The sequence below is a fragment of the Lathamus discolor genome, chromosome 6 (assembly GCF_037157495.1).
Source record: "Lathamus discolor isolate bLatDis1 chromosome 6, bLatDis1.hap1, whole genome shotgun sequence".
Classification (NCBI taxonomy): domain Eukaryota; kingdom Metazoa; phylum Chordata; class Aves; order Psittaciformes; family Psittacidae; genus Lathamus; species Lathamus discolor.
This window is the reverse complement of record NC_088889.1, coordinates 3262640-3289638: the sequence shown is the minus strand read 5'-3', so window position 1 is coordinate 3289638 and position 26999 is coordinate 3262640. Positions and strand designations below refer to the sequence as shown.

Here is a 26999-nt window from a genome sequence, read left to right as displayed (position 1 = left end):
GTCCTCACACAGCTCAGCTCTGTTCCTCCTTTCTCCTTGCAGCCAAACTGGAAGCCAGTTCAGCCGTGCGGGAAGCGTGCCCCACAAAAAGAGGCCCCACAAAGTAGCCAGCAAGGTAAGGAGAAGGTGGCCTCTCTAAGAACAGTCACCTGCATGGTCCTCATGTGTCCTCACACATGCTGCAGAAGGAGAGACCTTGTGTCCCATGAAATATTCCCATTTCCATGATCTCCCCTTGTTTTGTCCATGCCTTATGAAGATGTTATTTAGCTTCTGTACTGAGGTGGTTTGGGGCTTGCAGAGGAACAGGAAGAAAACTTGGGATGGTCAGGATGAGATCTGAGTGAGGACCAGAGCAATAAGGAGTCCTGAGCTCATCTTGGGATCTGTCTCTTGCAGTCACCATCAGTTGTCCCAGAGCAGGCATGCATCAGCCAGCGCTTCCTGCAGGGCACCATCATCGCCCTGGTCATCATCATGGCATTCAGGTGAGATCCACTTCTCCACCATCTCCAGGTCATCAGCAAGGGGCTGTGGACCTATGGCTTCTGCCATGGGCTGGAATCCATTGGAGGGAAATCAGCACCGTGATGTGTCCCTTGCCCCATGCTTGTCCTCTTTCTTTCCAGTGTGGTGTCCATGTCCACGCTCTACGTGCTGAGCTTGCGCAGCGAAGAGGACCTGGTGGATATTGATGGGTAGGTTCTTCTGGCTCAGTGGGAGGGATGTGGTGACCAGGGGAGTCTGAAGCACAAAACCTAGCCACTGTGGGGCTACTGAGCACAGTTCCAGTGAGTCAGTGTGTAAAGCCAACCACACACATCCACACATCCCAGGCTGGTGTCAGTTAAATTATCTGGAGCGAGAAGTGAGGAACAGAGAAGAGGAAAGGAAATACCCTGTTTGGTTGTTCCTATATCTACTTGTGGCTGGTCTGAATGTTCATTGGGTGCCTCTTCAGCTGTACTAAACCAGCGTCATCCCACTTATTGCAGTGGGGCTGAACCAAGCAGGAGTGTTGATAGTATCACAGAACCATAGAATGGTTTGTGTTGGAAGGGACCTTAAAGCTCATCCAGTCCCAGCCCCTGCCACGGCCAGGGACCCCTTCCACTGGAGCAGCTTGCTCCAAGCCCCTGTGTCCAGCCTGGCCTTGAGCACTGCCAGGGATGGGGCAGCCACAGCTTCTCTGGGCACCCTGTGCCAGCGCCTCAGCACCCTCCCAGGGAAGAGCTTCTGCCTAAGAGCTCATCTCAGTCTCCCCTCGGGCAGGTTCAAGCCATTCCCCTTGGCCTGTCCCTACAGGCCCTTGTCCCAAGCCCCTCTCCAGGTTTCCTGCAGCCCCTTTAGGCACTGGAGCTGCTCTGAGGTCTCCACTTCAGGAGCCTTCTCTTGTCCAGGCTGCCCCAGCCCAGCTCTCTCAGCCTGGCTCCAGAGCAGAGCTGCTCCAGCCCTTGCAGCATCTCCATGGCCTCCTCTGGCCTCGCTCCAACAGCTCCAAGTCCCTCTTGTGCTGCTGCCCCAGAGCTGTTTCTCTGCAAACAGTGTCCTTACTGTTGAGAGAGGATCAAGGGAACAGCCAGAGCCCTGCAAGCACAAGTAGCCTGTGCTGGGCAGTGTTTTATCTCACTTCCCTCCTTTGGGACCTCGCATTTGCAGATAATGAGTCTCTTTTTCTCTCTTTCTCCTCCATATCCTGTTCCTCTCCCTCCTGTTCTGTTTCCATCTCATCCCATCCATTTTCTTTCCACTTTGTCTTTCATTTTCCCGTTGTCTTTTCATTTCCATTATCATCCATGTCCTGTTCCGTATCCTCCTCATCTTTCCTTTCCCATCTCCCCTCACTGTCCTGTAGCTCCTTTGCTGTGCCCACTGCCTGTCTCCTGGCCCTCTTTCGGTACAGGGGTCCTGTGGTCCCGGTCGCTCTGTGTCCACGGTATGTTACTCTTTCATTATAACCCCTATTGAATTGCTGCATCCCTCAATTCCTCTTCTTTCTTCCGTCTGTACCACAGAAGACCAAGAAACATTGAAAGCAAAGGAAGGGAGATGAGTATACATCAGCAAGTCCAAAAGGAAGGATTATGGATCCTGTGAGGAAGGGAATGAGTAGGAGATTGAAGAACCAATTCATCAAAGGCTAAATAAAGACATTACATACTACAGGTAGAGCAGGAGCCATTTGAAAGGGGTAAAGGGAGTATGTAGGAAGGATGAAGACTTGGCAGGATTAGCCCAAAAGCTGTTCCGACCTTCTCTTCATATGGGAGTAGCTTTATTATGGAGGTTCACTCTCAAGTACAACCCATTTCACTGGGTGAAAGGATAGAAACAAACCCTAAATGGTTTCTTTTTATGAGCCATCACCTCTAGGAGTGTTTGGAAAGGCGCTGATAGATGGAAAGGTGCTGAATTACTCATTAGACCCTGTAAAGCACTTCGGTTTATGGGATCTGCTGGAAAACACTTTGGTTAAATGGAATTTAGGACCTATCTGTCCATCAGGTTCCTTTGAGCAAAGCACTGTATGAAGAGCAGTGGAAGGCACAGTTACTTGTTCTTTAAGAGCTCCGTATCTGGGTGTTTCATAGGAAGCTGTTAAAAAAGCATCTGCTTTTGGGATGCAAGATAAAGCCAAGCATGGGAAGTGTCGATGAGGCGGGGGATGAAGATGAGTGATGCATCTTTGGCTTGTGCCCATATTCCCTCCAGGAGAACATCACTGCATCTCCCTTCACCAGGAAAAGAAATACATGTAATAAGCTAAGTCCTGCAGTGACAATATGGTGTTTTGATGTCTCTAATGAGTGAAAGCTCCGTTTGTCTTTGAGAAGCCTTGAGCAATGCAAAAGGGACAGGCAAGATGTGGGTACAGTGTGGGACAGGTAGAACTGAACTGCTCCTGGGCAGGGTCTGGACAGGTAAAATCTTGAGTATCTTTGTTAGGAGCTCGGTAAATTTCCTGCTTAGTGGACAGCTACAGCGTGTGAAGGCAAGAGCTTGGGTTATGCCATATCTCCATGTGTGACGTGCCCATGTAATGGTGTTGCTCTGGGCTCCTTGTATAGCATGAGGCAGCGGTTCCTCCCCTTTCACATCTGCCTTACTCCCAGGAGGTGGCTGTGGTGTCCTCAGCTCAGGTCTTGGTAGCTTCAGTGGAACACCTGAATTTACCTGGGGTGAATGTAGGTGGGATTGTGTGTGTTTGTAACAACCAAGGGGAGGAACAGTCTGTCTGCAGGAGATACGGGGCAATTCCCTTAAGGAATGGTGAGAGCTTGGAGCCTGTTATGGCCTAGTGTGTTGAGACCTGAGCACATAAATCCACCTAGGAGAACACTGCTGGAAACCAAGTCCGCTGAGTACACCCGGTTGCACAGTGAGCCTCAAAGGAGCATCACTGTTGTCCTCTGAACCAGCTGGGATTTGGCCTTGGCAGTCATGGGATTGCCATTGAATCTGCTGTGGCTTTTCCATGCTCTGCTTGCTGCCTTCATGGCTTGCATACTTCTCTCCTGCCTCTCCTTTCCCAGATAGCTCCAGTCTGTGCTTCTCCTCACCCTTGCGCTCTCCGCATCGGCTCTTGCTCCGTGTACCTGGTCCCATCACCCCACTCACTGCTACAGCTGCTTCTCTCTTCACATACGGTGACACTGTTGTCCCTGTGGTCGATGTCTTCACCACGTTTTGCCCATTTCAGGTCAAGCCAGAACCTTGATAAAACACAGACAGTGAGATCCACGGCTACATCGGGTGGAGCCGGCAGCAGGATCCCCACACACCATGGTAGGTCACAACGGGGCAGAGGGTCTGGTACCTGATGATGGGTTGTGGTGCAGGGTGATGGATGTGGCTGGTCCACCATGCAGGGGCTTGCTGGCACTGGGAGGTCATAGAATCTCAGACTGGTTTGGGTTAGAAGGGACCTTAAAGCTCATCCAGATTAAACCCCAGCCACGGGCAGGGACCCCTTCCACTGGAGCAGGGTGCTCCAAGCCCCTGTGTCCAACCTGGCCTTGAGCACTGCCAGGGATGGGGCAGCCACAGCTTCTCTGGGCACCCTGTGCCAGCGCCTCAGCACCCTCACAGGGAAGAGCTTCTGCCTAAGAGCTTCATCTCAGTCTCCCCTCGGGCAGGTTCAAGCCATTCCCCTTGGCCTGTCCCTACAGGCCCTTGTCCCAAGCCCCTCTCCAGGTTCCCTGCAGCCCCTTTAGGCACTGGAGCTGCTCTAAGGTCTCCCCTTCAGGAGCCTTCTCTTGTCCAGGCTGCCCCAGCCCAGCTCTCTCAGCCTGGCTCCAGAGCAGAGCTGCTCCATGGCCTCCTCTGCCCTCACTCCATCAGCTCCACGTCCCTTTTGTGCTGCTGCCCCAGAGCTGGATCAGGACTGCAGGAGGGTGGGGGGGGTCCTAATAGCACAGCAGAGGGGCAGGATCCCCTCCCTGAGCTGCTGCTCATGCTCTGGTTGTGCAGCCCAGCACAAGGTGGGGTTCTGGGCTGCAGGGTCCTGGGGCTCTGGTTCTGTGGAAGGGATGCTGGAGGCACTTGATGCTGTTTGTTTTGGCTGCCTCTCCGTTTGACTTCATCCTCATGTCCCTGCTGTTTGCCCTGCAGCCACAGAGGACACACATGACCTGCTCCTCGGCTCACCGGCTCCCAGAGTGTCAGCCTGCTTCAGCCCACCCTGTTTCTCCATGTGCTGCTCTGCTGCTCCCACCAATGCCTCCTCTGTTACCCTCTCTGAGACCAGCCCCACTCATGCTACCAACCGAACAGGTAAGAACCAAGCCAGGCACCCAGGAGGAGCTGGGACAACACCAAGGTCTGCCTCCCCATTGCATCACAGCCCCAGCCCTGTCTCACCTTGTGTGAAAAGGATGTGCCTGGTTCCCATCACAGCCCTGCCTGGGTTGGGACCTGCCAGGACCCACTGAGTCCTGGCAGGCAGCAATGGGGCAAAGCAGCACTGCCAGCCTGAACCCATGGGGCATGGTTCAGACATCCATGGTTGTGTGGCCGGGGTAAGTGAGGGCTGGAAGGTCTTTGGAGCTGATGCTTTGCCAGCACCGAGCCATGAGAGGCTATACCAGGAGTCCAGCGTGCCAGAGCAGCCATACCTCGAATCTGACCTCATTCCTCTGTTGGCTTCAAGCAGGGGTCTGGCATTCCAGGGCTGTGATGCCTCTTGGCTGCCCAAGCAGGGCTTTTGCAGGTTCATTTGCTCCATCATCCTCACTGTCGCAGGAGAAACAGCGCCTTGGGCAGTCACCGCAGAGCCAAAAGACCCCCGGAGACCTTGCCTTAAGCACCATGCCCTACCGAGCCCAGGGCTGTGTCCCTGCTTTGTCCCTCTCTAGCTTCCCTTTGCTGCAAGGATCTCACCGGGAAGAGTCTCCCAGCCTCCCACTGCCTCTCACCGCACCTTTTCTCTCCCTTTCCTTTATAGACCAAAGCCAACCCTCCCTCCTGCCCGTGACAAACATCAAAGGCAAATCCAGGGGCATCCCAGGGAAAGCGACTTCCTATGCCAAGTGGCCGAAGACACCAGACAGGTCTCAGAGCTTTGGCAGCCCCAATGCCAGCCCCTCTTCCCCCTTCACCCACAGCAAAGCCAAGGACATCTCCAACCTCTCGCTGGGGCAGCCCCGGCAGCAGCGCAGCATCAAGCAGCCGCTGAGCCAGTGGCCCCGTGCGGAGGAGCCCAGCACGGGTGGTAGGTGGATTCTGTCATCTCCCCCTGCATTGACACCGTGGTCCTGGGCTCCCTCTTGGGGTATCCTCAAGCAACTGGGTCTCATCTTTTAGATGTTAATGTTTGATACATACATTATTTAATGTTTTTAATGTTTTTTATTTAAATTTATTTAATTAAATTAACAAATTGAATTGAAATGTATGTATTTATTTAATTTTGTTTAATTTAATGTTTATACATAACATTTATACATCTTGATAAGCAAAACAAAGGGTATCTAGCCTGCTGTGGAATGGAAACTATTGAGTTGGGTTAATGGTTGGACTTGATGATCTTAAAGGTCCTCTCCAACCTAAATGATTCTATGATTCTCCTGCACAGGTCTCCCTGTGTTTCTCCATCTTGCAGCTTGTTTGCCCCTCAGTGCAGCCAGATTCAACTTCCAGCCCTGGATGGAGCCCTTCCTCCCCTGTGCTGCCCTATGCTTTCTGGCCCTGTTATCCTGTTGTTAGCTCCCTTCTGAGGCTGCCATAGCAGCATCTCCATTCATAACCCCATCTGGGTGTGCTATGGGTAAATCAGATCTAGAGGAAGAAGCATGCAGATTCAGTGATGCTGGCAGCAAAGAGAAAGGAGTGTTGATGACCAGCCATTGGTATAATCTGGAACATCCCTTCTGCTGGCTCTCCATGGCTGGATGTGCTGTTAGCACAGCCTTGCAGCAGTCTGACCCCCTCTCTGATTACACAGTGATAAGGTGGTCTGGGTGCCAGGCATCCCTTGGGGTACCCCAGCACCATCCCTTTGCTGTTCCTCAATAGCATGTTCTCCATCCCACAGGATCAAGCCCAATGCTGCTCTCCATCCGGATCCTAGAGATCAACATGGCCATCGAGTCCCAGCACTGTGCAGCTGCTGACACGTGCAGGTGAGTGAGGTCAGGCTGGTGGCATCACTTTTGGGAGCTCCCCTCTAAAGCTTCACCCAACAGAGACTTTGAGTCCTGTCCTGGCCACCCCACAGCCACCATGGTGAGATCTAATGCGCTTTCTGTGCCCCTAGGACTGGAAACTTCACCTACCGCATCCCCGTCAGCCAGCTCACAGCCGTGAACACCAACCTAACCCTGGAGATGAAGTGAGTGCACAGGGCTCATCTCTTTGGTGTTTTGGTCCCCCTGAAGTTGGGGGAGAGGTGGCAGAGGCTGCTCCTTTCAGGGGCTTACTAAGTCTTGTCATTTCAGCTCCTCCTCTGCTGTGTCCATCTCCCTTTGTGGCCTTGTCTCCAGTGAACCCTGCCAGGATGCTGTCAGCAGGAACAGCTCCACCGATGCCACAGACACACAGGTAGGGAGGGAGCAGCCCAAAATCCATACAGGTCACCCCAGCACACCACTGATCTCTGCAGAGGGATGCCAGCAGCCTGGCTAGGGCAGCACAAGAGGGAATTCATGCTCAAATAAAGCTGGACTCTGCACTGGTTAACATCAGGCTTAAACCAGAGGTGTGTGTATACCTGATACATGTGCTCACTCATGGAATCATCACATCCAACCCCTCTGCATGAGCCCCAGGAATGTGCGAAGAGTCCAGGGTGTACCACATCCTAATGAAATCCCTCCAGGGGGATTTCAAGGTCTGGGTGTGCAGCGCTGCAGCAAACCCTTCATACCTTCCTTGTCCCTCTGAGTCCAGCTCAACTGCTGGCCCTGGAGACATTGCTCCTCCAGAGGCAGCACTTGACAGCACAGGTTGTGTTTCCTTGCTAGTCTGGCCCAGGAGGGCATTCCCAGATGCTCAGCCCCAATCTCATCCCACCTATGCTCCTTTCTTCCCCAGGAAACCACGCACCGTTGGCCTCTTGTGATGATGTCTTTCCGGGAGTTCACCTACCACTTCAGGGTAGCACAGCCTGTGAGTACTAGGAGCTGCCTTGCCCAGGGCTGAGCAGGAGGAGCGCAACGGGGCCATGGCGGGTGTAGCAGCTACATTGCACTGAGAGCCTTAGAACCATAGAATCAACCAGGTTGGAAAAGACCTTTAAAATCATCAGGTCCAACCATGCCAAGTGCAAGGTCCTACACCTGGGTCGGAGCAATCCCAGGCACAGCTACAGGTTGGGCAGAGAAGAGATTCAGAGCGGCCCTGCGGAGAAGGACTTGGGGGTGCTGGTTGATGAGAAAATGAACATGAGCCGGCTTCAGTGTGCGCTCGCAGCCCAGAAACCAACCGTATCCTGGGCTGCATCAACAGGAGCGTGACCAGCAGGTCGAAGGAGGTGATCCTGCCCCTCTGCTCTGCTCTTGTGAGACCTCACCTGGAGCATTGTGTGCAGTTCTGGTGTCCTCAACATAAAAAGGACATGGAACTGCTGGAACAAGTCCAGAGGAGGCCACGAGGATGATCAGGGACTGGAGCACCTCCCGTGGGAAGACAGGCTGAGGAGGTTGGGGCTGTTCAGCCTGGAGAAGAGAAGGCTGCGTGGGGACCTCAGAGCAGCCTTCCAGTACCTGAAGGGGGCCTATAGGGATGCTGGGGAGGGACTCTTCATCAGGGACTGTAGTGACAGGACAAGGGGTAATGGGTTAAAACTTAAACAGGGGAAGTTTAGATTGGATCTAAGGAGGAAATTCTTTCCTGTGAGGGTGGTGGGGCACTGGAATGGGTTGCCCAGGGAGGTTGTGAATGCTCCATCCCTGGCGGTGTTCAAGGCTGGTTTAGAGAGAGCCTTGTGTGGGATGGTTTAGTGTGAGGTGTCCCTGCCCATGGCAGGGGGGTTGGAACTGGATGATCTTGAGGTCCTTTCCAACCCAAACTATTCTATGATTCTATTGCCCCAGCACTGCCACGGCCACCACTAACCCATGGCACTGAGGGCCTTGTCTACACAGTTTGGGAACACTTCCAGGGATGGTGACTCCAGCACTTTACTGGGAAGCCTATTCCAGTACCTGATTACCCTCTTTCAATCAGGTTTAGCACTTCCACAGCCCTCTCCATCATGGCTGTTGCCTTCTACAGTTATCTGGGTGGTTGGGGGATGACTTTTCTTTACCTACCACACAATTCAGGCACAATTCCCCCTTGGATCATGTATCCTACCTTTACCAGCTCTTTCTCTTGCTCTCTCACAGGGCCAAGCCAACTGCAGCACAGCTCCTGAGCAGATGGGCCACCTTTTCACTGACTATTACCTTCAGTTTTACTGGCTCTGTGAGTGAGTCCTGGCAGCACCAGTGCCCTCTGCTTGGAGAGAGGAAGGGGGACTGGTGACACTGGGGAAGACTCCCGTATGCCCTCCTCTGCTAGCCCCCGGCCCCACATCACCCCCAGCTCCTGAGAGGGGCTGGTTTGGCTGTGGCTGGTGCCACAGGCACTGAAGCACATGCAGAACATGGGACCTAAGCCGCAGAAACACAACCAGCCCCTTGGTATCTCCTGGGCTCACCTCACCCTGACTTCCACCATCCCAAACCTGTGTCTCCATCCCTTACTGGGATGCTTGTGTCCTCCATCACTTCTTCCCCTTGCAACACTGGATTTGAAAGCATTACACTGGACAGGTCTGCCCATGGATGGGAGCTCCATCCTGTGCTGGCCCTGATGTACCACATCACTTTTTCACAACACTGGAATTGCTCAACACTGGAGCCCTTTCCAAGAGCACAAAGCTGGAGTTTGGCTTGGAAAGGCAGGCTGTGCCTGGACTTACTGGAAGTCATACACTGGAGTTGCTGTTCCTTCTGGTTGGCCCAGGGCCACCCCTCCATAGCCCCCTGACCCCTGGACTTGGAATGGACTCTCTATGGACAATGAGAGAAGGTGCAGCTTCATCTTTAGCCCCTTCTGTCCCCCTCCTTGCTGGACTCTTTCACCCTACCCAGGTCTGGCTGGATGAACCCCACTAAAGCTGCTGCTGAGGCTGTGCCCAGGCCAAACCATGCGTGAGGACACTTCCCATCAATGACCCTGAGTCACCTGCATTAAATGTGGTGGGACCCCTTCTTATTGTCATTTAGCAGCAGTTGTGTGGCCTCTTGCTGTGTGTGGAGCTGCCAGGTCGACCCAGCCACCCAGGTGATGTGCATTGGAGACCCCTGGCAAAGCCTGGTAGCACCATGCAGAGCAAGGGTGAGTCCCTGGGGATGTGTGAGGTGGCTTCACTGGCTACCAGCTCCTTGCCAGGCACTGAAGAGGCTGACTGTCACCCCCAAAGGGGCAATGGCAGTGACTGTGTGTCCTCACTGTCACTGCTGGCTGAAAGCAGACAAGTGTATTTTGGGTATTTTACTGTTACAAGTTCTTAACTTGCTAAACTACTGAATTAGTTTGGGTTTAAACTGTATAAAAATGGGTCTTTTACTTCTGTTCCTGTTGAGCTATGTGTGTCCTGCATAGAAAACCAAAGGAGGCCACTGGAAAGCTCCATGTTAAAGCTACAGCAGTGCTGGGATGCATCAGACCAACCAGCCAGTGCCTGTGTCCTCCCCTTGTCCTGCTCCAGCACCTCTTGCTAAGGAGACATCTGAGCTCCTGGAGGATGAGCTATTTCCCAAAAGGAAAACTCAGCCACTGCTGGGGACAGGCAGTGAGGGGGGAACGTCACTCACCCATCCTGAAGCTCACTCTAAGCTGGCTTCAGAGAAGAGCATATCCTCCCCCTTGCAGCCCTGCCACTGGACATCACTTGAACCAAACTGGTTTTGGGAATCACCATCAGGCTCTGGCTGCTGCATTTTGTTGCCTTCAGTGGAGATGGACACAGCAATCCCTCCTTCCCTTCACCAGCACTGAGGAGTACATGGATGACTCTGCTGCTCTGGAGAAACAAGCTGCAAAGACTCTGCACATCCTCCTCTTCCCAGTCCAGGAGCAGTTTTCATCTCCTGTCACACATCTTGGAGCTTCTTTCCAAGCATGTTCCAGGAAAGCAGCCATAGCCCTGCAATTCCATGCGACATCTCCAGCAGTAGGTGTCTCTGCCACCATAGGCTCTTTATTTGCAGCTCAGGGCTGCATTCCCACGGGCACCAAGCACACTGGTTATGCTCTCCAGTTACTAAAATCCATGGAAAACTGAGCAGGCTGGATCCAGTGGTTGAGCAGGGAATGCTGGGCAGCCAAGCAGGAGCAGAGCTAAGGGACTACCTGATTTTGGGAAGCTCAGTGGGAACACAAGAGACCCCAAGGGTGGGAGCACCTACGCACAAGCAGCTCAGCTCCAGGGAATCCCAGAGTGGTTTGTATTGGAAGGGACCTTAAAGCTCATCCAGTTCCAACCCCCTGCCATGGGCAGGGACACCTTCCACTGGAGCAGCTTGCTCCAAGCCCCATCCAACCTGGCCTTGAGCACTGCCAGGGATGGGGCAGCCACAGCTTCTCTGGGCACCCTGTGCCATGCTCAGCAGGATTCTGTGTTTCTCCCAATGAGCAGGAAGGGCACCCCATGGTGTAGCTCTGGAGAAGCCACACAGAACCCTTCCCTCCATCCACCCTTCTTCTGCTTGGCCTTAAACTGGGAAGCTACTTTCTTGGCAGCTTTTATTCTCCGCTTGGCAATCAGTGGCCCAGTCTGACATGTCCTTAGTGGTGGGTGACACCACGTGCTCTTTGAATTCTGCCAATGTTAGAGGCTACCATTTCAGACCTGCTGTTTCCCCTTGTATTGTCAAGCTGAGTTAGATGCCCATGTGCTCATTCAGTCCCTGAAGAGGTGATGGGGGGGTGTTGTGAGGGCCAGGGTGGAAAGCACTGCCTGTAATCACCCCTACTGGTGTTCCTGGCCGAGGAAGAGCCATGTGTGCAGCTCCAAAGCCACTCCTGAAGGGAAGGAATCAATCACTACATAAGTGCTACCAGCAGTGGCCCAAGAGAAGATGGAGTCTCTCAGGTACCCCTGTGATACTGAACCATGGGGTTCATGAGGGCTCCCAGCAACCCAAGTGCCTAAGGGCTATGGAAACATCTCTAGTGCCTTTTTTTCTGATGCCAGGATAGCACAAGGGAACAGAGGTTCCCCACATGTACATAAACCACTGAGTGCCTCAAAACCAGGGGTAAATAGCTTCAAAACTGAGACTAAGGCAACACCTGAAGTGCCGAGGCTGGTCCTACCTACATACAGCTGTGTCACAGCAGAAGCAATCCATAGTGTCAGGAGAGGGATCCAGAATGCAGGGTTCAGTGCCTTGTATCTAGTATCTTGTCTTCAAGTGTATCACAAAGTGGCAGCAGCTGCAGAGCAAAGCAGAAATGAGCTCCAAAGGGGTTTGTAATTACTGAAGTTCACAGGATTGCTTCAAAGCCCAAGGAAACAACTATGTAGACTCCACCCCCAAAGTGTCTGTGCCCTAACAGAAGATGTGTTCCCCATCCCCAATCAGTAACAAGAGAGTTAACAATCAGGTCTTGCCCTGCACAAGAGGAAGGAGCTCTGAGCTGCTGCCTCCAGCCCTCCAGCATAGGGAAAACCCCCCTGTTCCCGCTGGCAACACTTCATCCCTCCAGACATCCTCAGCAGGAAGGAAAACAAGGCGGAAATGAGGCCACTTGCCAAAGTTTGGCTGTTTCAGAGTTTGTTTCAAAAGCAAATTCACAAACATTCTGTCCTACTGATGGAGCTTAAAAGCCTGTAAATAAGAGACTCCGCCACCACTGCACGAATTAAGGAAGAAAACAAGTAAAGCACTAATTTGTTTGGTTTTAAAAGTTGCTGTCACAGCTTTAATCACTGTATATTGCCAGCAAGTTTGTAGAGTTGCATTCTTTAGCAGGTATTATCATGCTCAGTTTTTATTTGTGGGGAACAAAGGTGGTTTCCCTCCTTTCTTTCTGATTTGTATTTATATTTTGCTGAATTTGAGTGCTGAATCTCTGGATTCCCCACTTTTTTTGTTGTTGTTGTTTGGCTTATTTAGACTTTGTTTTACGCTGGAGGTAAAAATACCCATATAAATAAATATATAAATACTGCTTTGTATCCAAGGATGGCTCTTGGCACATCCTCCCTTGCTGGGAAATAACTGGGTTTTGGTTCAGTAGCTATAAAACTGCTTCCCACAAGATGAAGGAACCCCCCCATGTCATTCATCAGTGGGATTTGCCAGACCTAAATGCTTTGAAAACTGGGTTATAAATTGAAAACTACATATTAAAATATAGTTATAGCCCATAAATAAACTCTTCTGAGTGGCCAAAGAGTGGGGGCCACAAAGCCACTGCCTCAGGACAAGGAGTATGGCTATCAGGTGAAAAGGTGAGGGGACACGATGGTGGGAAGGTTGAAGGCTATTAAAACAGGCTTAGGATGAAGCTGGAAACACTAATTTTCTGGAGTCTCGCTGCACTGAAACATGTCTGGGCACCAACAGCTTTGAAAATCCGTAACTAACCATCCCAGCCCAAGGTAAGCGGATCTTGTGCCAGAATCAAAGTGGTTTGGAAAACCACAAAATCATTTAAAAGACAAACCATGAGTGCAAAGGCAGAGGCATCACAGAGCCAGTTTTATTCAGGGTTGGTTTGTCGGGTTGGTAGAAGTCACTTGAGGGAGCACAGCCCACGTCTGCTATGGGATGTGGTGTTGAAGTAGAAAAGAAATACAAAAGGAGCTTCTGTAGGGCATCCCACCTAGAACCAAAGAGAAGATAAAGGAGGTTGGTGGGACCATGCTCCCCTAGGCCAGGCTCTGAGGCCACAGAGCCCCAGCAACACGCAGCCCAGGGGCTGCTGCTTCAAAGAGGCACAGCCCTTTGCACATCCCAGCTCTATTTCAGGAAAGGTGGCTTTTACAGAGATCAGCCACGTTTCCGGACACTCCCCCCACCCCCCAAGCCCTCAGGAGCTTACAGCTGCAGGGGTTCACAAGGTGGTCCCAGTGCTCTGCTGTCTGTGCCTCAGACGTAGATACCGACCCACAGCAGCAGGAAGAGAACCCCAAAGCCCATGAAGAGCGAGGCCACCAGCGAGATCAACAGCTCCTTGTAGATGTCCCGTGTGTACTTGGTAGAAGTCACCTCATAGCTGCAGGCCCGGGGTTAAGGTGATAACAGAGGTGGGGTGAGAGGACTCCCCTGTCCACTCCCTGACAGCCCCCCCCAACCCATTCCTCACACCCCCAGCCCAGGGATACACAAAGAACCAGGCGGTGAAGAACATGCCAATGGCCAGCAGCACCACGGTGAGGTGCGGGAACACAGCGGGGTTCACCGGGCTGGTGTATCTGCTCATCGCCTCCAGCTCCTGCGGGGACAAAGCAAAAGTGAGCGGGGAGAAGTAACCGGCTGGGGGCAATGATGGAAATGGTGTGCTGGGTTCAGCTGGAGCAGTTATTTTGCTCCTTAGTAGCTGGGTTTTTGACTTTAGTCTGAGAGCAATGCTGATAACACTGATGTTGTCATTGTTGCTCAGTAATGCTTACTCCAATCAAGGACTTTTCAGTCTCATGCTCTACCAGTGAGGAGGAGCATGAGAGACCGGGAGGAAGCAGAGACAGGACCCCTGACCCAAACTAACCAAAGGGATATTCCATCCCACAGCACGTCATGCCCAGTATGGAAACTGGGGGGAGTCACCCAGAAGGCCCAGATCGGGCTGGTATCGGTGGGTGCTGAGCAATTGTATTCTCTCCCCTTGTTATTCCCCTTATCATTATTGGTGGTAGCAGCAGCGGTTTGTGTTATACCTTAGTTACTGGGCTGTTATCTCAACCCGTGGGAGTTACATTCCTTCCGTTCTCCTCCCCATCCCTCCGGGAGCACAGGGGGAAGAAGGAGGGGAGTGAATTATCATCCGGGCTTAAAACCACGGCAAATGGCTACCAGAGAATGGGCCTAAAGGGGTCTAAATGGTTCTAATAGCGGGAGTGAGACATGACAGGGAGAGGGGCTGAGCTGGGAGAAGCTGCGGGAGAAGGACAGTGGTAACGGCTCTAGGAACGGGGGTAACGAAGGTGGCTCCCGGCCCTTCAACGCGACCCCGGCCCTCACCATGGTCTCCGGCCCGGTCCCCGCTCCGTTACGAACACGTCGCCGCCAGCCCCGCCGCTACCCAGGGGAAGCGGAAGGGGGAGCGAGGCATGCCGGGACAGGGGGCGGGGCCAGCGGGAGCCGCTCGCTATTGGCTCCGCCGGCTCCCAGCGGGCGCTGCGGCGGAGCGCGGGAGTAGCGGCGGGAGAGAACTGCGGGGTAATGGTGGCTGAGGGGGAGCGTGGAGGGGACAATGGAGTCTGGGGTGGGCTGAGGGGGACACGGGGCGGGCGATGGTGCTGGGGCGGGCTGAGGAGGGAGCGGGGAGGGGGTAATGGTGCCTGAGGGGGGCTGAAGAGGGGACGGGGAGGGGATAATGGCGGCCGGGACAGGGTAAGGCAAGGGGGGGGTTGGATAATAATGTCTGGGACAGGCTGAGGTGGGCCCCGAGGGGAGCTAATGGCGGCTGGGGCAGACTGAGGAGGGGATGATGGTGGTTGGGGCAGAATGAGGAGGGGATGATGGTGGTTGGAGCAGAATGAGGAGGGGATGATGGTGGTTGGGGCAGGGTGAGGAGGGAACTTCGTGGGGTGTGTGTATGTAATGGTGGCTGGGGCAGGCTGAGGAGGGAATGGGGTAATGGTGGCTGTGGGAGCTGGGGCGAGGGGTACCTGGGGGCTGGGGAGGCCGCATGGAAAGCGGGGTGACACGTGGGGTGTGGGACCGATGGGCTGGGAGAGGATAAGGCAGGAAGAGGCGGATAATGGAAGGGGGGCAGGTAAGGGCGTGCTGAAGGAGGGGGAACGGGGTTAACAGCAGCAGCCAGGAGAAGTAATGGTAGGTAAGGGGTTGATGGGGAGGGACTCTTTGCTAGGGACTGTAGTGATAGGACAAGGGGTAATGGGTTAAAACTTAAACAGGGGAAGTTTAGATTGGATATAAGTTAGGGTGGTGAGCCACTGGAATGGGTTGCCCAGGGAGGTTGTGAGTGCTCCATCCCTGGTGGTGATCAAGGCCAGGCTGGATGAAGCCTTGGGTGGGATAGTTTAGTGTGAGGTGTCCCTGCCCATGGCAGGGGGTTGGAACTGGATGATCTTGAGGTCTTTTCCTACCCTAACTATGCTATGATGGTGGAGTCGGGAACTGGGGAGCTGGGAATGGGGGTAATAGGGCCTAGACTGTTATAATGGTGGGGCTGCGGGAGGTGTGATAGAGGGGCTGAACTGGGAGAAGCTAAGATAGGAAGTGGGGTAACAATGAGCTTAGGCAGGGGGTTAATGGCATGCTGGGAAGGCTGAGGTGGGGTGTAATGGTGGGTAGGGAATGACACTGAGGCTGGAGGTTACAGTATCACAGGGGAAGCATCACAGCCCTTTGGTCCTCCCTGATTGGGTGATACACCACCTCCTAGCCCAGCTCCTAACCCCAAGCACCATGTGTGTGCAGAGGCTGACCCCAGCATCTCCTTTTCTGTTCCTTAGGATGGGAATCCATGGCCTGGCCAAGCTTATTGCGGATGTGGCACCTGCTGCCATCCGGGAGAATGACATCAAGTCTTACTTTGGCCGGAAGGTGGCTATAGATGCCTCCATGAGCATCTACCAGTTCCTGATTGCCGTGCGGCAAGGAGCTGATGTCCTTCAGAACGAGGAAGGTGAGACCACGAGCCACCTGATGGGCATGTTCTACAGGACCATCCGCATGGTGGAGAATGGCATCAAGCCAGTTTATGTCTTTGATGGCAAACCCCCTCAGCTGAAGTCAGGGGAGCTGGCAAAGAGAACCGAGCGCCGGGCTGAGGCTGAGAAACACCTTCAGGAGGCTCAGGAGGCTGGAGAGGAGAACAACATTGAGAAATACAGCAAGAGGTTGGTCAAGGTGACCCAGCAGCACAATGATGAGTGCAAGAAGTTGCTAACCCTGATGGGAATCCCCTATGTGGAGGCACCAGGGGAGGCCGAAGCCAGTTGTGCTACCTTGGTGAAGGCTGGGAAGGTCTATGCGGCTGCTACAGAAGATATGGATTGTCTGACCTTTGGCAGTCCTGTGCTGATGAGGCATCTCACTGCCAGCGAGACAAAGAAGTTGCCCATCCAGGAGTTCCACCTGAATCGTATTCTGCAGGATATGCAGCTGACCTGGGAGCAGTTTGTGGATCTCTGCATTCTCCTGGGCTGTGACTACTGTGCAAGCATCCGCGGCATCGGGCCCAAGCGTGCTGTTGAGCTCATCAAGGAGCATAAAACCATTGAGAAGATCATTCAGCAGATAGACACCAAGAAGTACCCTCTGCCTGAGAACTGGTTGCACAAAGAGGCTCAGAAGCTCTTCCTAGAGCCTGATGTGGTCAACCCTGACACTATTGAGCTGAAGTGGACCGAGCCGGATGAGGAGCAGATCGTCCAGTTCATGTGTGGGGAGAAGCAGTTCAATGAGGAGCGGATCCGTAACGGGGTGAAGAGGCTGAGCAAGAGCCGTCAGGGCAGCACACAGGGCAGGCTGGATGACTTCTTCAAGGTGACAGGCTCCATCACATCAGCCAAACGCAAAGAGCCAGAGACCAAGGGGGGAGCAAAGAAGAAAGCCAAGACCAACAACGCCACAGCCTCAAAGACCAAAAAGGGGAAATAGCCAGAGTGGCTCATCACATTCTGCAGGATATGGAGCTGACTGAGATTGGTTTTTATGTTCAACCAGGAATTGTAGGCTAATAGCAAACTGTAATTTCTCTGTGCTGTGTGTTAGAGCTAAGGATGCTGGCAAAGCACTTCCTAACAAGGCTAGGTTAGTGAATCAGACACTGTAGCAGCAGTAATGCACGAGAGCTGAAACAACCACAGTGGGGGAGCTGGAGAGGAGGAATTGTTGCTGAAGTAACAGCATTCAGCATTTTGGAATTTCCGATAAAGCCACCAGGACTGGAGGTGATACCCAGGCTGTAAGAGATAAAGGGAGGTGCTGGTGATAAGCATTATTTATGATTTAAGAAATAAAGAGTTAAACACTTAGAGAGCAGACTGGGTCCAAATGATGGAGGTTTTGTGACACAATGCATCAGAAGGAGGTAGGTGCAAGCAGCAGAGGCTGAAGAAGAAACCTTAGGTGTGAACTGAAGGCAGGCTGGGGTTGGGAAGGAGACCTGAAATAACAGAGTAAACTTCTCTCTTTAATGAGGTTTGGGTACAGGTTCCCTTCTTTGTTTAATATAAGACTGGAATCCCAGTTCCAGCAACATTCTGTTGCCCTCTTAGTGTCTAAACTGAGGACAAGCTGAGGCTGCAGCTCTCCCAGCCTGAATTCTGCTGCCAGGTTCTGATTTATGTTTAGAAAGAAAAATGTCAATTAATCTAGAATAGAAACCTGCTCATTCCCTGATTCTATGAGGCATCCTTCCACGATGTGAGCACAGAGACGGTCCCGGGCTAAGAAAAAGATAGTGCTGCTTTCTTGTCTTTTTTTATTTTATTCTCTGTTTTGCATAGTTCCTTGTCCTTGGGGTTTGTTTTCAGAATAAAACCTATACACAAACACCATGTTTCTTGTTCTCTGGGGATGTGGCTTTAACATCCTTGCTGAAGGTTCTACAGGTAAAATAAAATCCCGCTTTTAGAGGGAAACGAAGAGCAAATGTAAAGTACAGGCCTGAATACAGGAAATCCCAACTTTTAGGCTTTTGGATGCTGTGTAGCTGTCAAAAGTCTGTGGGGCAGCTGCCAAGTTGTAAAGTAAAAAGCTCAGGGATTGTAGTGGTAGGACAAGGGGTGATGGGTTCAAACTGAAATGGGAAGTTCAGGTTGGAGATAAGTTCTTTACAGGTTGCTGAAAGAAGTCGTAAATGCTCCATCCCTGGCAGTGTTCAAGGCCAGGCTGGACAGTGTGACATGGTCTAGGGTGAGGTGTCCCTGCTTATGGCAGGAGGATGGGAACTAGATGGTCTTAAGGTCCTTTCCAGTCTGAACTGTTCTGTGGTTCTATAAGATGAGGTTGTTTCACAGGGGAATTCCATCAACACTGCTATAATAATATGGATTTTAAACCACCTCAGAGCTTTTCTTAGATGTAAAATGAAGTGTAGCAACAGGCACTGTACATGGAGCTCTAGAGCTGGATCCTGCTTAAGAAGAGGCATCTGTAGCAGAGCACCCAAAACATAACAAATCTGCTTCTCTCATCTGGTGAGTTTTCACAGGGTCTTGGCATAACCTTAATCCCAAACCTTAAAATGGGGATATTTTGGCAAGAGGAAGCCTCAATGCTTCACACAATTGCAGGTAACTGGTGTGGTGTGTTATCCCAGCATATTACGTGTGGAATCTATGGTCAGGAAGGCACTGGGGGGAAGATCAGATCTTAAAAGTAACATGAGGGGTGTTGTTTCATCATTTGTTCTGTGTATTTATGTTTTTAACAAAGCTTCTGCCTGTGAGTGTGTTTTCAGCCCTGGATCCTTGTCCTCCAACCACAAGCTTTTTTCCTTCAGTTGGAAAAACGTGTGTGCAATTTCTGCTTGTCTTGGTTTGCTTTTCTAATGGAGAAGTGGAGCCTGGACTAAGTCTTTGATGCACTTTTCCCAGGAGGTTTTAGGGTGAAAGCCTGGCTTTTCTGGGGTGTTTTAGTGTCTACCACATCCTGCTCCTACCCTTCCTCTCCTTTTCCCACCTTCCCCCTCCGTGCACCCAGTTCCTTGCCTCCTGATTCACTTGGTCACCAGGGTAAGTTATCCCTACACTATTATAACAATAGTAGACTGTACTACTGATATGGTATGATACATAGTAGGCAATATTATATGTTATATAGTAGGCTAAACACTGTTATAAACTCTGAGTTTCAAATGATGAAGATACTTGTCTTTTGAAACATGTTTATTACGTGTATTAAGCTATCAGTGAAACTTGATGTAAAGACATTTTCCTATGATGTTGCCATGATCTGTCATCCTTCACTGATACTTACCTGGTAGTCACAGTGGTTCAGGCATTTTATCTACTCAGATTTCATTACTTAATTACATCATTTCAAGATGCACTAAAGACAAAAAACTAGGATTGTTTTCTTCCTGGTCTGTATTCCTTTAAGTGTTTCAATCCATACTTTGCCCTAACAGGAGGTTTTTAATTCAGTATTCCTGGTTTATTTCTGAACACTTCTGTTGTGACTACGTGGAAAGGTAACAGTGAAATGGGGTTTTGGTGATGGGATGAAAGATTAAAGAAGTAACCATAGGTGGAAGCAGGAGGTGGGAAAATGCTTATAGCAGGGAAGTAAAATAAGTCAGCAGAAGGAAAAAGAAGCTGCTGCAAACGGTCTTCAACCCTGCCCATTTTTGCAGGCCTGAGTATCATTGTAGTAGTAGCACTAGTACATTGTGATGTATCACTGTCGCAATGCCACAAATAGCTCGAGGAACGAGGCAGAAATGACAAAACATTTCTAACAAAGTTGAACTGCCCTTTCATGTACCTTTAGTTGGCATAAAGGAACATTAAAGTTTGCTGCCATTGTGTCAATTGATGCACACAAAACTCTCAATGAACCTCAAGTAGAATCGTAGGTATGACCACAGAACCCAGGTTTGGTGTTTGTACACTTGGCTTGTGCTGAAGTACATGTTGTGCTTCATACCTTTGGGTCGGAAGTGCATCTCCTCTGCCTCCATGGCTCTCTGGGTGCAGTTGCAGTGGTGATCTCCAGGCACAGAGTGATCGGTGGGAGAGATCAGGGGGTTTAAGTTCAAGCTATAAAAACAATTGCCATATCCAGGGAGATAAAGTGATTCACATGCACATTTGACTTTGGTTACAGCACTTGGTAATTCCAGCTACCTTAAACTGTGGTTTAAGTGAAGCTGTAGACTTGCACAGTTCAAACAGCACAATAAATTCCAACCCCTGGCATCCCATTAAACACACTCCTATGGCTTCGTTCCCACTTCTGCCTCAGCAGAGATGAGCCCCCCCCCCCATCAGCACTGAGGTTAATGAGCCTTGCACCATTAGCTGGGGTGCGGGACCCAGGTCCAAACCTCTTCCAGGCTCTGCTGGGAGTCTCTAATGATCCCCTCTTTGCTCAGCTAAGCTTTACTTCAGGGATTTTATCCATCAGGACCAAAGGAGTAAATAAACCCAGATGCCGTCCCCCTCTGGGACAGTGTCATCACCCGCTCTGGGCAAAAAGCTTCTTGCTGACGGAGCTGCTGCATTACTTGCTCTGGGTTCACTTCATCCGTGAGCTGCCACTTCCCCCTCCTATAGCATTAGAGCCACCTGAAGAATGAAGGAAAATGGATCATGGATCTTCTGCCTTAGGACAATGCACACACAGTGTGTGTAAATCCCAGAAAGCTGCATAAGGATGCTAGGTAAGGATGCGGTATATAAGGATCTGGCAGGCAAGCAGGATCATAGGCTTCAAATGTAGATCTAGATTAAACCCCACAGCTTTCAAGCTTGTAAGTTTACTGATTTGGGGCAAAAAGCTCAACAAGAATATACCTGAGCTGTGTATTTCCCATAGGTCTGAGTTTCTAGGCATTATCTTCACACCCTAAGTGTGTGTCACCATCTGATGGTGATAAAACCTTAGGGAAAGCGTTTAGAAAAGCTGCTTTTCTGCCCCAACCCTAAATTGAAGAGGACAAGAGCTGCACCACACCATGCAGTGGCACAGAAAGACCTGGGAATGTCACACAGGGCACATTCCATGACAAAACCTTCCAGGTTTTTCCTCTTAGAAGACTAAAAACTCGCTGCAGAACCTCAAGCAACCTTCTGAAAGGTTATTCCTCAATGGCAGAAGGTTGATGCTTTGTCTCAGCCGTAGGGTTGGGTGGTCTGTTCTGGGTTTCTGGGGATAAGGATGTTAAGAGTGTTCTCAAAAGATGCTCATTTAAGGGAAGGTAAAAGCAGCTAGAAATAGAACCTAGAAATCTATATACAACATTTCTGGCTATTTCTGGTATGTTGGAAGCTCATAAATACGTAAAAAGTGCAAACTCTCACAGAGATGTAAGGAACAATGTGGGGTTGCACCAGGAAAGTGGAGAGCAGCCACCCCAGTGGGAAGCACTAAACCTAAACCTGAAGTGCTGGGACCATCCAAAGATCATTTATTTGGGCATTTGCCTCCTCACCTCTTTTCCTCCCTCTACCTTGCTCTGGGGAGACACCCCCCCCCCCCCCCCCCCCCCGCCCCCCTGCAGTCCTGATCCAGCTCTGGGGCAGCAGCACAAGAGGGACCTGGAGCTGTTGGAAAAAGGCCAAAGGAGGCCACGGAGATGCTGCGAGGGCTGGAGCAGCTCTGCTCTGGAGCCAGGCTGAGAGAGCTGGGCTGGGGCAGCCTGGACAAGAGAAGGCTCCTGAAGGGGAGACCTGAGAGCAGCTCCAGTGCCTAAAGGGGCTGCAGGGAACCTGGAAAGGGGCTTTGGAAAAGGGGCTGCAGGGAACCTGGAAAGGGGCTTTGGACAAGGGCCTGTAGGGACAGGCCAAGGGGAATGGCTTGAACCTGCCCGAGGGGAGACTGAGATGAGCTCTTAGGCAGAAGCTCTTCCCTGTGAGGGTGCTGAGGCGCTGGCACAGGGTGCCCAGAGAAGCTGTGGCTGCCCCATCCCTGGCAGTGCTCAAGGCCAGGTTGGACACAGGGGCTTGGAGCAAGCTGCTTCAGTGGAAGGTGTTGGGGTTGGAATTGGATGAGCTTTAAGGTCCCTTCCAACCCAAACCAGTCTGTGATTCTATGAATTCCCTCAAATAGAGCTAACAGCCTTCTATTCCATATAGAACATGATGTCCAGTTTATTTCTTAGTCTTGGAGTTGTGAGGAGCAGCCTGCCAATGCCTTCCTCACCTTGAAACCATGGAAAACCATAGAAATAATACCTGAGCTGGAGCAGATAACAGAAGTCAAGTGCACTGACTCTCTGTTAGACTCATTTGTCACACTGAGGAGAATATTTCCCTCTGTGCTGGAACCTGACCAAAACTACTAGTAGGGATAGGACAAGGGGTAATGGGTTAAAACTTAAACAGGGGAAGTTTAGATTGGATATAGGGAGGAAGTTCTTTCCTGTTACCAAGGACCACAGTTAGATGTTGCCTCAACTATCAAATCTCCATTGTTTTAATGTCCAGCCTAACACAGTACATGCAAGCCACATGGCGTTCCTCTTCCCTATTTCACTCCATCTTTCCTCCTTCCCACAGGGATGCTGCCATGCAATACAGTAACAGGGCTGAAGGCAACCACACCGCAGTGACCCACTTCATCCTCCTCGGCCTGACAAGCGAGCCCAAGCTGCAAACCCCTCTCTTTGTAATCTTCTTCATGATTTATCTCATCACTGTCACGGGCAACCTTGGGCTGATGGCACTGATCAAGACAAGCCCCTGGCTGCACACCCCCATGTACTTCTTCCTCTGCAATCTCTCTGTTGTCGATCTTTGCTACTCCTCTGTCTTTGCTCCAAAGCTGCTTCTTGGCTTCTTGGTGGAAAACAAAACCATCTCTTGCCCTGCCTGCTTCCTGCAGCATTTCTTCTTCCTCATGTTTGTGACCACAGAGGTGTTCTTGCTGGCTGTGATGGCTTATGACCGCTATGTAGCCATCTGCAACCCACTGCTCTACACAGTTTCCATGCCCAAGGGGGTCTGTGTTCAGCTGGTGGCTGCATCATACATGGGGGGGATTTTGAACTCCCTAATCCAAACTTGGTGCTTGCTGCTGTTGCCTTTCTGTGGTCCAAACACCATCAACCATTACTTATGTGACACTAACCCTTTGCTGAAGCTCTCCTGCTCCAACAGCCACCTCAATGAGCTTTTGCTTGTCATTCTTAATGGGAGCATTTCCATGTCTGTGCTCATCCTCATCATCACCTCCTATGTATACATCCTCTTGTCCATCCTGAGGATTAGGTCTGCTGAAGGAAGGCACAAAGCCTTCTCTACCTGTGCCTCCCACCTCCTGACCGTTACCTTGTTCTATGTCCCTGCTGGGCTCAGCCACATGCAATCAGCTTCCAAGTACTCGCTGGAGACAGAGAAAGTCACCGCCGTGTTTTACACCCTCATTGTCCCTATGCTCAACCCTCTGATCTACAGCTTGAGGAACAAGGATGTTAAAGATGCCCTTAGAAAAGCAACAGCAAATAACCTCATTGCGAGCTGCTCATTGACCAAGCCGGTCCCAATTGGTTCATAGAACTCCTACTCTTTCCCTTTTTAACTCATTTTCTGTCAGCTGTCTGGAGGAGGAAGGAACTGAATGTATTTACAGGAGCAGGTACAGCACATTCTAACCATGCTTTAAACTCTGCAGAGACTCAATGATGTTAAGCATCCCCTCAATATAGGTCCTTGATAAATATTCTCTTGTCATCTCCTGGGTTTTTTCTGGGGGGAAAAAATGATGTGATATCATAGGAGGTGGCAAAAAAAAAAGCCCATGGGGAATTTCCCTCTTCAGTTTAGCTTTAGAAATTACACTGATTCAAGCAGTGATTCATCCAGAGGCAAGTTCAAGGAGGGATGAAGGATTCTGAGGAAGTGCATCTGTAAAACATCACTTTACTTTGGGTTAATGCAAGGAAATACGTAAAATCCCATTTGCTTCCAGAAGGATGTGCAGTGCAAAGTAAGGAAAAGAAAGGAGAAGCAGAGCCACTGAGCTGCCAGAGAATGAGCATGGTACATGCTGTGATTGAGCATTGGGAAGATGCTAAATCATTGTGTGACCAGAACATCCCAGCCTGGACGCAGCAGAGCTGCGTCTGTCTTCCTGCACCTTCCTTCCAACCACTGCAAACATCCAGCTCAGCCGAAGAGGTTTCACAGCGTGGTGTGGGTTGGAGGGACCTTAAAGGCCATCTATTTCTAACCTCCTTGCTGTGGGCTTCATCTTACATCTGGTTTAGGAGAAGTAGCAGCTGAGAGTAGGATTTTTCCCTATTGCCAAGGATTTTAGTATGATTGAATGTAATGACTTTAGGGAGAAGTATGTTTCTTCCCCTGTTTTCTTGTCGTGGGGCTGCTGTAGGTGATATTTCCTCCCACCCAGCTCTTCCCCAACACAACCTGTTAACTGAGAAGGTACCACAGAGGAACGCTGCAGAACTTCATGCTCTACAAAGCAGAAATAACCAACTGCAACCTGTTAGAGACCTTTAGCAATAAGCTCTTTATGTAGCAGATAGAGACCTGGATGCATTACAGGAGAGGGGGGGATCATCTGTTACTTCCTGTTACTTTGCACATGGCTGCACCCAAGTCAGTCCTGATGTGTTTTTAAGAGCTAAAAATAAAAGATAAAGACTCCCAGCATCATTTCTGTTAGTTGGACATGGAAATCATGACTAAGCATGCCCACTGTATGGTATACCTAGAATTCTAACCTCTTTTTCCCCCCACTCAGATGTAGCAGTTTGCATTTGGATGCCTGATGTAGAGTAAAACAAAATCTATCTGGAGCACACAGTTGAGCAGGGGTCATTTTCCCTAAGAGACAGATACAGACAAGGAAGGGGAAATGTTTATAACTCTTACCTTCCATCACAGCTTTCATTACCCCTAGCTTGGACACTAGAGGGTCTTGCCTCTCATTTTGTGCTGTTTGCATGACTCAAGGTGGCTCAAGGGAGTAGCCAGGTTCAGTTATTCCCAATGGGGAGGTGAGCTGGGAGCTGAAAGTGGCCACAAAGCGGAGCATGGTCCCCCTGTGCCTGCACACAGCAGCAGCTTCCACTGATAGCCCAGGGGAAACCAAGAGTCAAGTTCAGATCATGATTGCTACAGACCAGGAGCAAGCACAGTTACAGCACAGCCCTGGAAGTGGTCCCAGCTCCAGGGCTGAGCTTAAATAGAGCCTGAGGCTATGGCAGAGGGTGTGTGTGAAGGACCCAGCTGATGCTGACCATGGCAATCACTGTCGCTGCACTCCCTGATGTCTCAGGGAGAGGGGAACTGGGTTTTCCATCACCCAATGCCCTAAACACAGCGGCAGCTCTGCATCCAGCCTCCTCTGATGTATTCCTGTGCGCAGAGGATGAAAGAATGGAGCAGAAAGGAGCAAAGAGCTCCTTTATTATATTAATGATTCTCATCCCTCCTCAGTTATGCAAAATCATGAAATCATGGAATGGTTTGAGTTGGAAGGGAGCTTAAAGCTCATCCAGCTCCAGCCCCTGCCACGGGCAGGGACCCCTTCCACTAAAGCAGGGTGCTCCAAGCCCCTGTGTCCAACCTGGCCTTGAGCACTGCCAGGGATGGGGCAGCCACAGCTTCTCTGGGCACCCTGTGCCAGCGCCTCAGCACCCTCCCAGGGAAGAGTTTCTGCCTAAGAGCTCATCTCAGTCTCCCCTCTGGCCTGTCCCTACAGGCTCTGATGAAGAGTCCCTCTCTTCTTATTCTACCTGAATAAGTTGCTTCACATGTTGTGTTCTCTTTTCTTGAGGAAACTGTCCAGATGTCTTTATTTTTCATGAAAACTTCATCAGAAACTTTGATTAAAAGCTTACAAAGTGAGCATTTCACTTCACACCAACTTAAATCAGAGTTTGACTGGCTGCCATTGCATTCATTCATTATTCATCACAGTTTCTTGCAGAAGACCAAGGTTTCCAAAGATGCTTATTTTAAACCATAAATTTATTCAGTTTGTCATTATACAAATACGTGTTCTTCCAGCAATTGTACAGTTCATTAAACAGAAATGGTGTGTTTCGATTTAATGTTAAAATCCCTCCATTTACTGTTTCATTTAGAGCGTCATCCACCTCAATAATGTGATGACATAGAGAAGGGATGTGACATGGTCAAATCCACAAAGCACAGACCTGGTACTGAGCATCCAAAAAGGAAAAGATGTAAGACCACACATCCCAGGAAGATTTTAGTTGGGACACACTTCTGGCCACGTGCTAACCTATGTGTGCCTATAACAAGTCCTTAGCTCTGCTCCAGCTCACTTACATGGGATAAATGTACTGGATGCGCATATCAGGTATCATAGACTCCCAGACTGGTTTATGTTGGAAACGACCTAAAAGCTCTCCAGCTCCAACCCCTGCCATGGGCAGGGACACCTTGCACTGGAGCAGGTTGCTCCAAGCCCCTGTGTTCAACCTGGCCTTGAACACTGCCAGGGATGGGGCAGCTACGGCTACTCTGGGCACCCTGTGCCAGCGCTTCAGCACCCTCACAGGGAAGAGCTTCTGCATTAGGTCTAACCTGAACTTCCCCTGTTTTACTTTGAACCCATCACCCCTTGTCCTGTCGCTACAGTCCCTGATGAAGAGTCCCTTTCCAGCACCCTTGTAGCCCCCTTCAGACACTGGAATTTGCTCTGAGGTCT

The 26999-nt window shown here is 50.8% G+C and overlaps 4 protein-coding genes across 6 annotated transcripts in view; 3 read left to right on the top strand and 1 right to left on the bottom strand.

Moving 5' to 3' along the window:
• MYRF (myelin regulatory factor) overlaps positions 1-12663 on the top strand; it is a 60372-nt gene extending 47709 nt beyond the window's left edge. For all 3 annotated transcript variants that reach the window (XM_065683714.1, XM_065683715.1, XM_065683716.1), the window contains 11 exons: positions 43-115; positions 400-488; positions 630-698; positions 3701-3786; positions 4612-4773; positions 5444-5710; positions 6533-6620; positions 6755-6829; positions 6936-7038; positions 7531-7605; positions 8826-12663. In XM_065683714.1, coding sequence (XP_065539786.1) covers positions 43-115; positions 400-488; positions 630-698; positions 3701-3786; positions 4612-4773; positions 5444-5710; positions 6533-6620; positions 6755-6829; positions 6936-7038; positions 7531-7605; positions 8826-8912 — 1174 coding nt within the window. In that variant the 3' untranslated portion in view covers positions 8913-12663. The remainder of the gene's footprint in view (positions 1-42; positions 116-399; positions 489-629; positions 699-3700; positions 3787-4611; positions 4774-5443; positions 5711-6532; positions 6621-6754; positions 6830-6935; positions 7039-7530; positions 7606-8825) is intronic.
• Positions 12664-13167: 504 nt separating this feature from the next.
• TMEM258 (transmembrane protein 258) lies at positions 13168-14767 on the bottom strand. Its single transcript, XM_065683717.1, has 4 exons — positions 14679-14767; positions 13823-13932; positions 13540-13713; positions 13168-13320 (listed from the first exon to the last, which is right to left on the bottom strand). Exons 1-3 carry the CDS (start codon positions 14679-14681, stop codon positions 13587-13589), a joined length of 240 nt encoding a protein of 79 aa, XP_065539789.1. The 5' UTR covers positions 14682-14767; the 3' UTR covers positions 13168-13320; positions 13540-13586.
• Positions 14768-14793: 26 nt separating this feature from the next.
• Positions 14794-18187, top strand: FEN1 (flap structure-specific endonuclease 1). Its single transcript, XM_065683711.1, has 2 exons — positions 14794-14876; positions 16139-18187. Exon 2 carries the CDS (start codon positions 16140-16142, stop codon positions 17286-17288), a length of 1149 nt encoding a protein of 382 aa, XP_065539783.1. The 5' UTR covers positions 14794-14876; position 16139; the 3' UTR covers positions 17289-18187.
• Positions 18188-18228: 41 nt separating this feature from the next.
• LOC136016538 (olfactory receptor-like protein COR8) lies at positions 18229-23852 on the top strand. The gene is made up of 2 exons (XM_065683876.1): positions 18229-18244; positions 22906-23852. Exon 2 carries the CDS (start codon positions 22977-22979, stop codon positions 23850-23852), a length of 876 nt encoding a protein of 291 aa, XP_065539948.1. The 5' UTR covers positions 18229-18244; positions 22906-22976.
• Positions 23853-26999: the final 3147 nt, after the last annotated feature.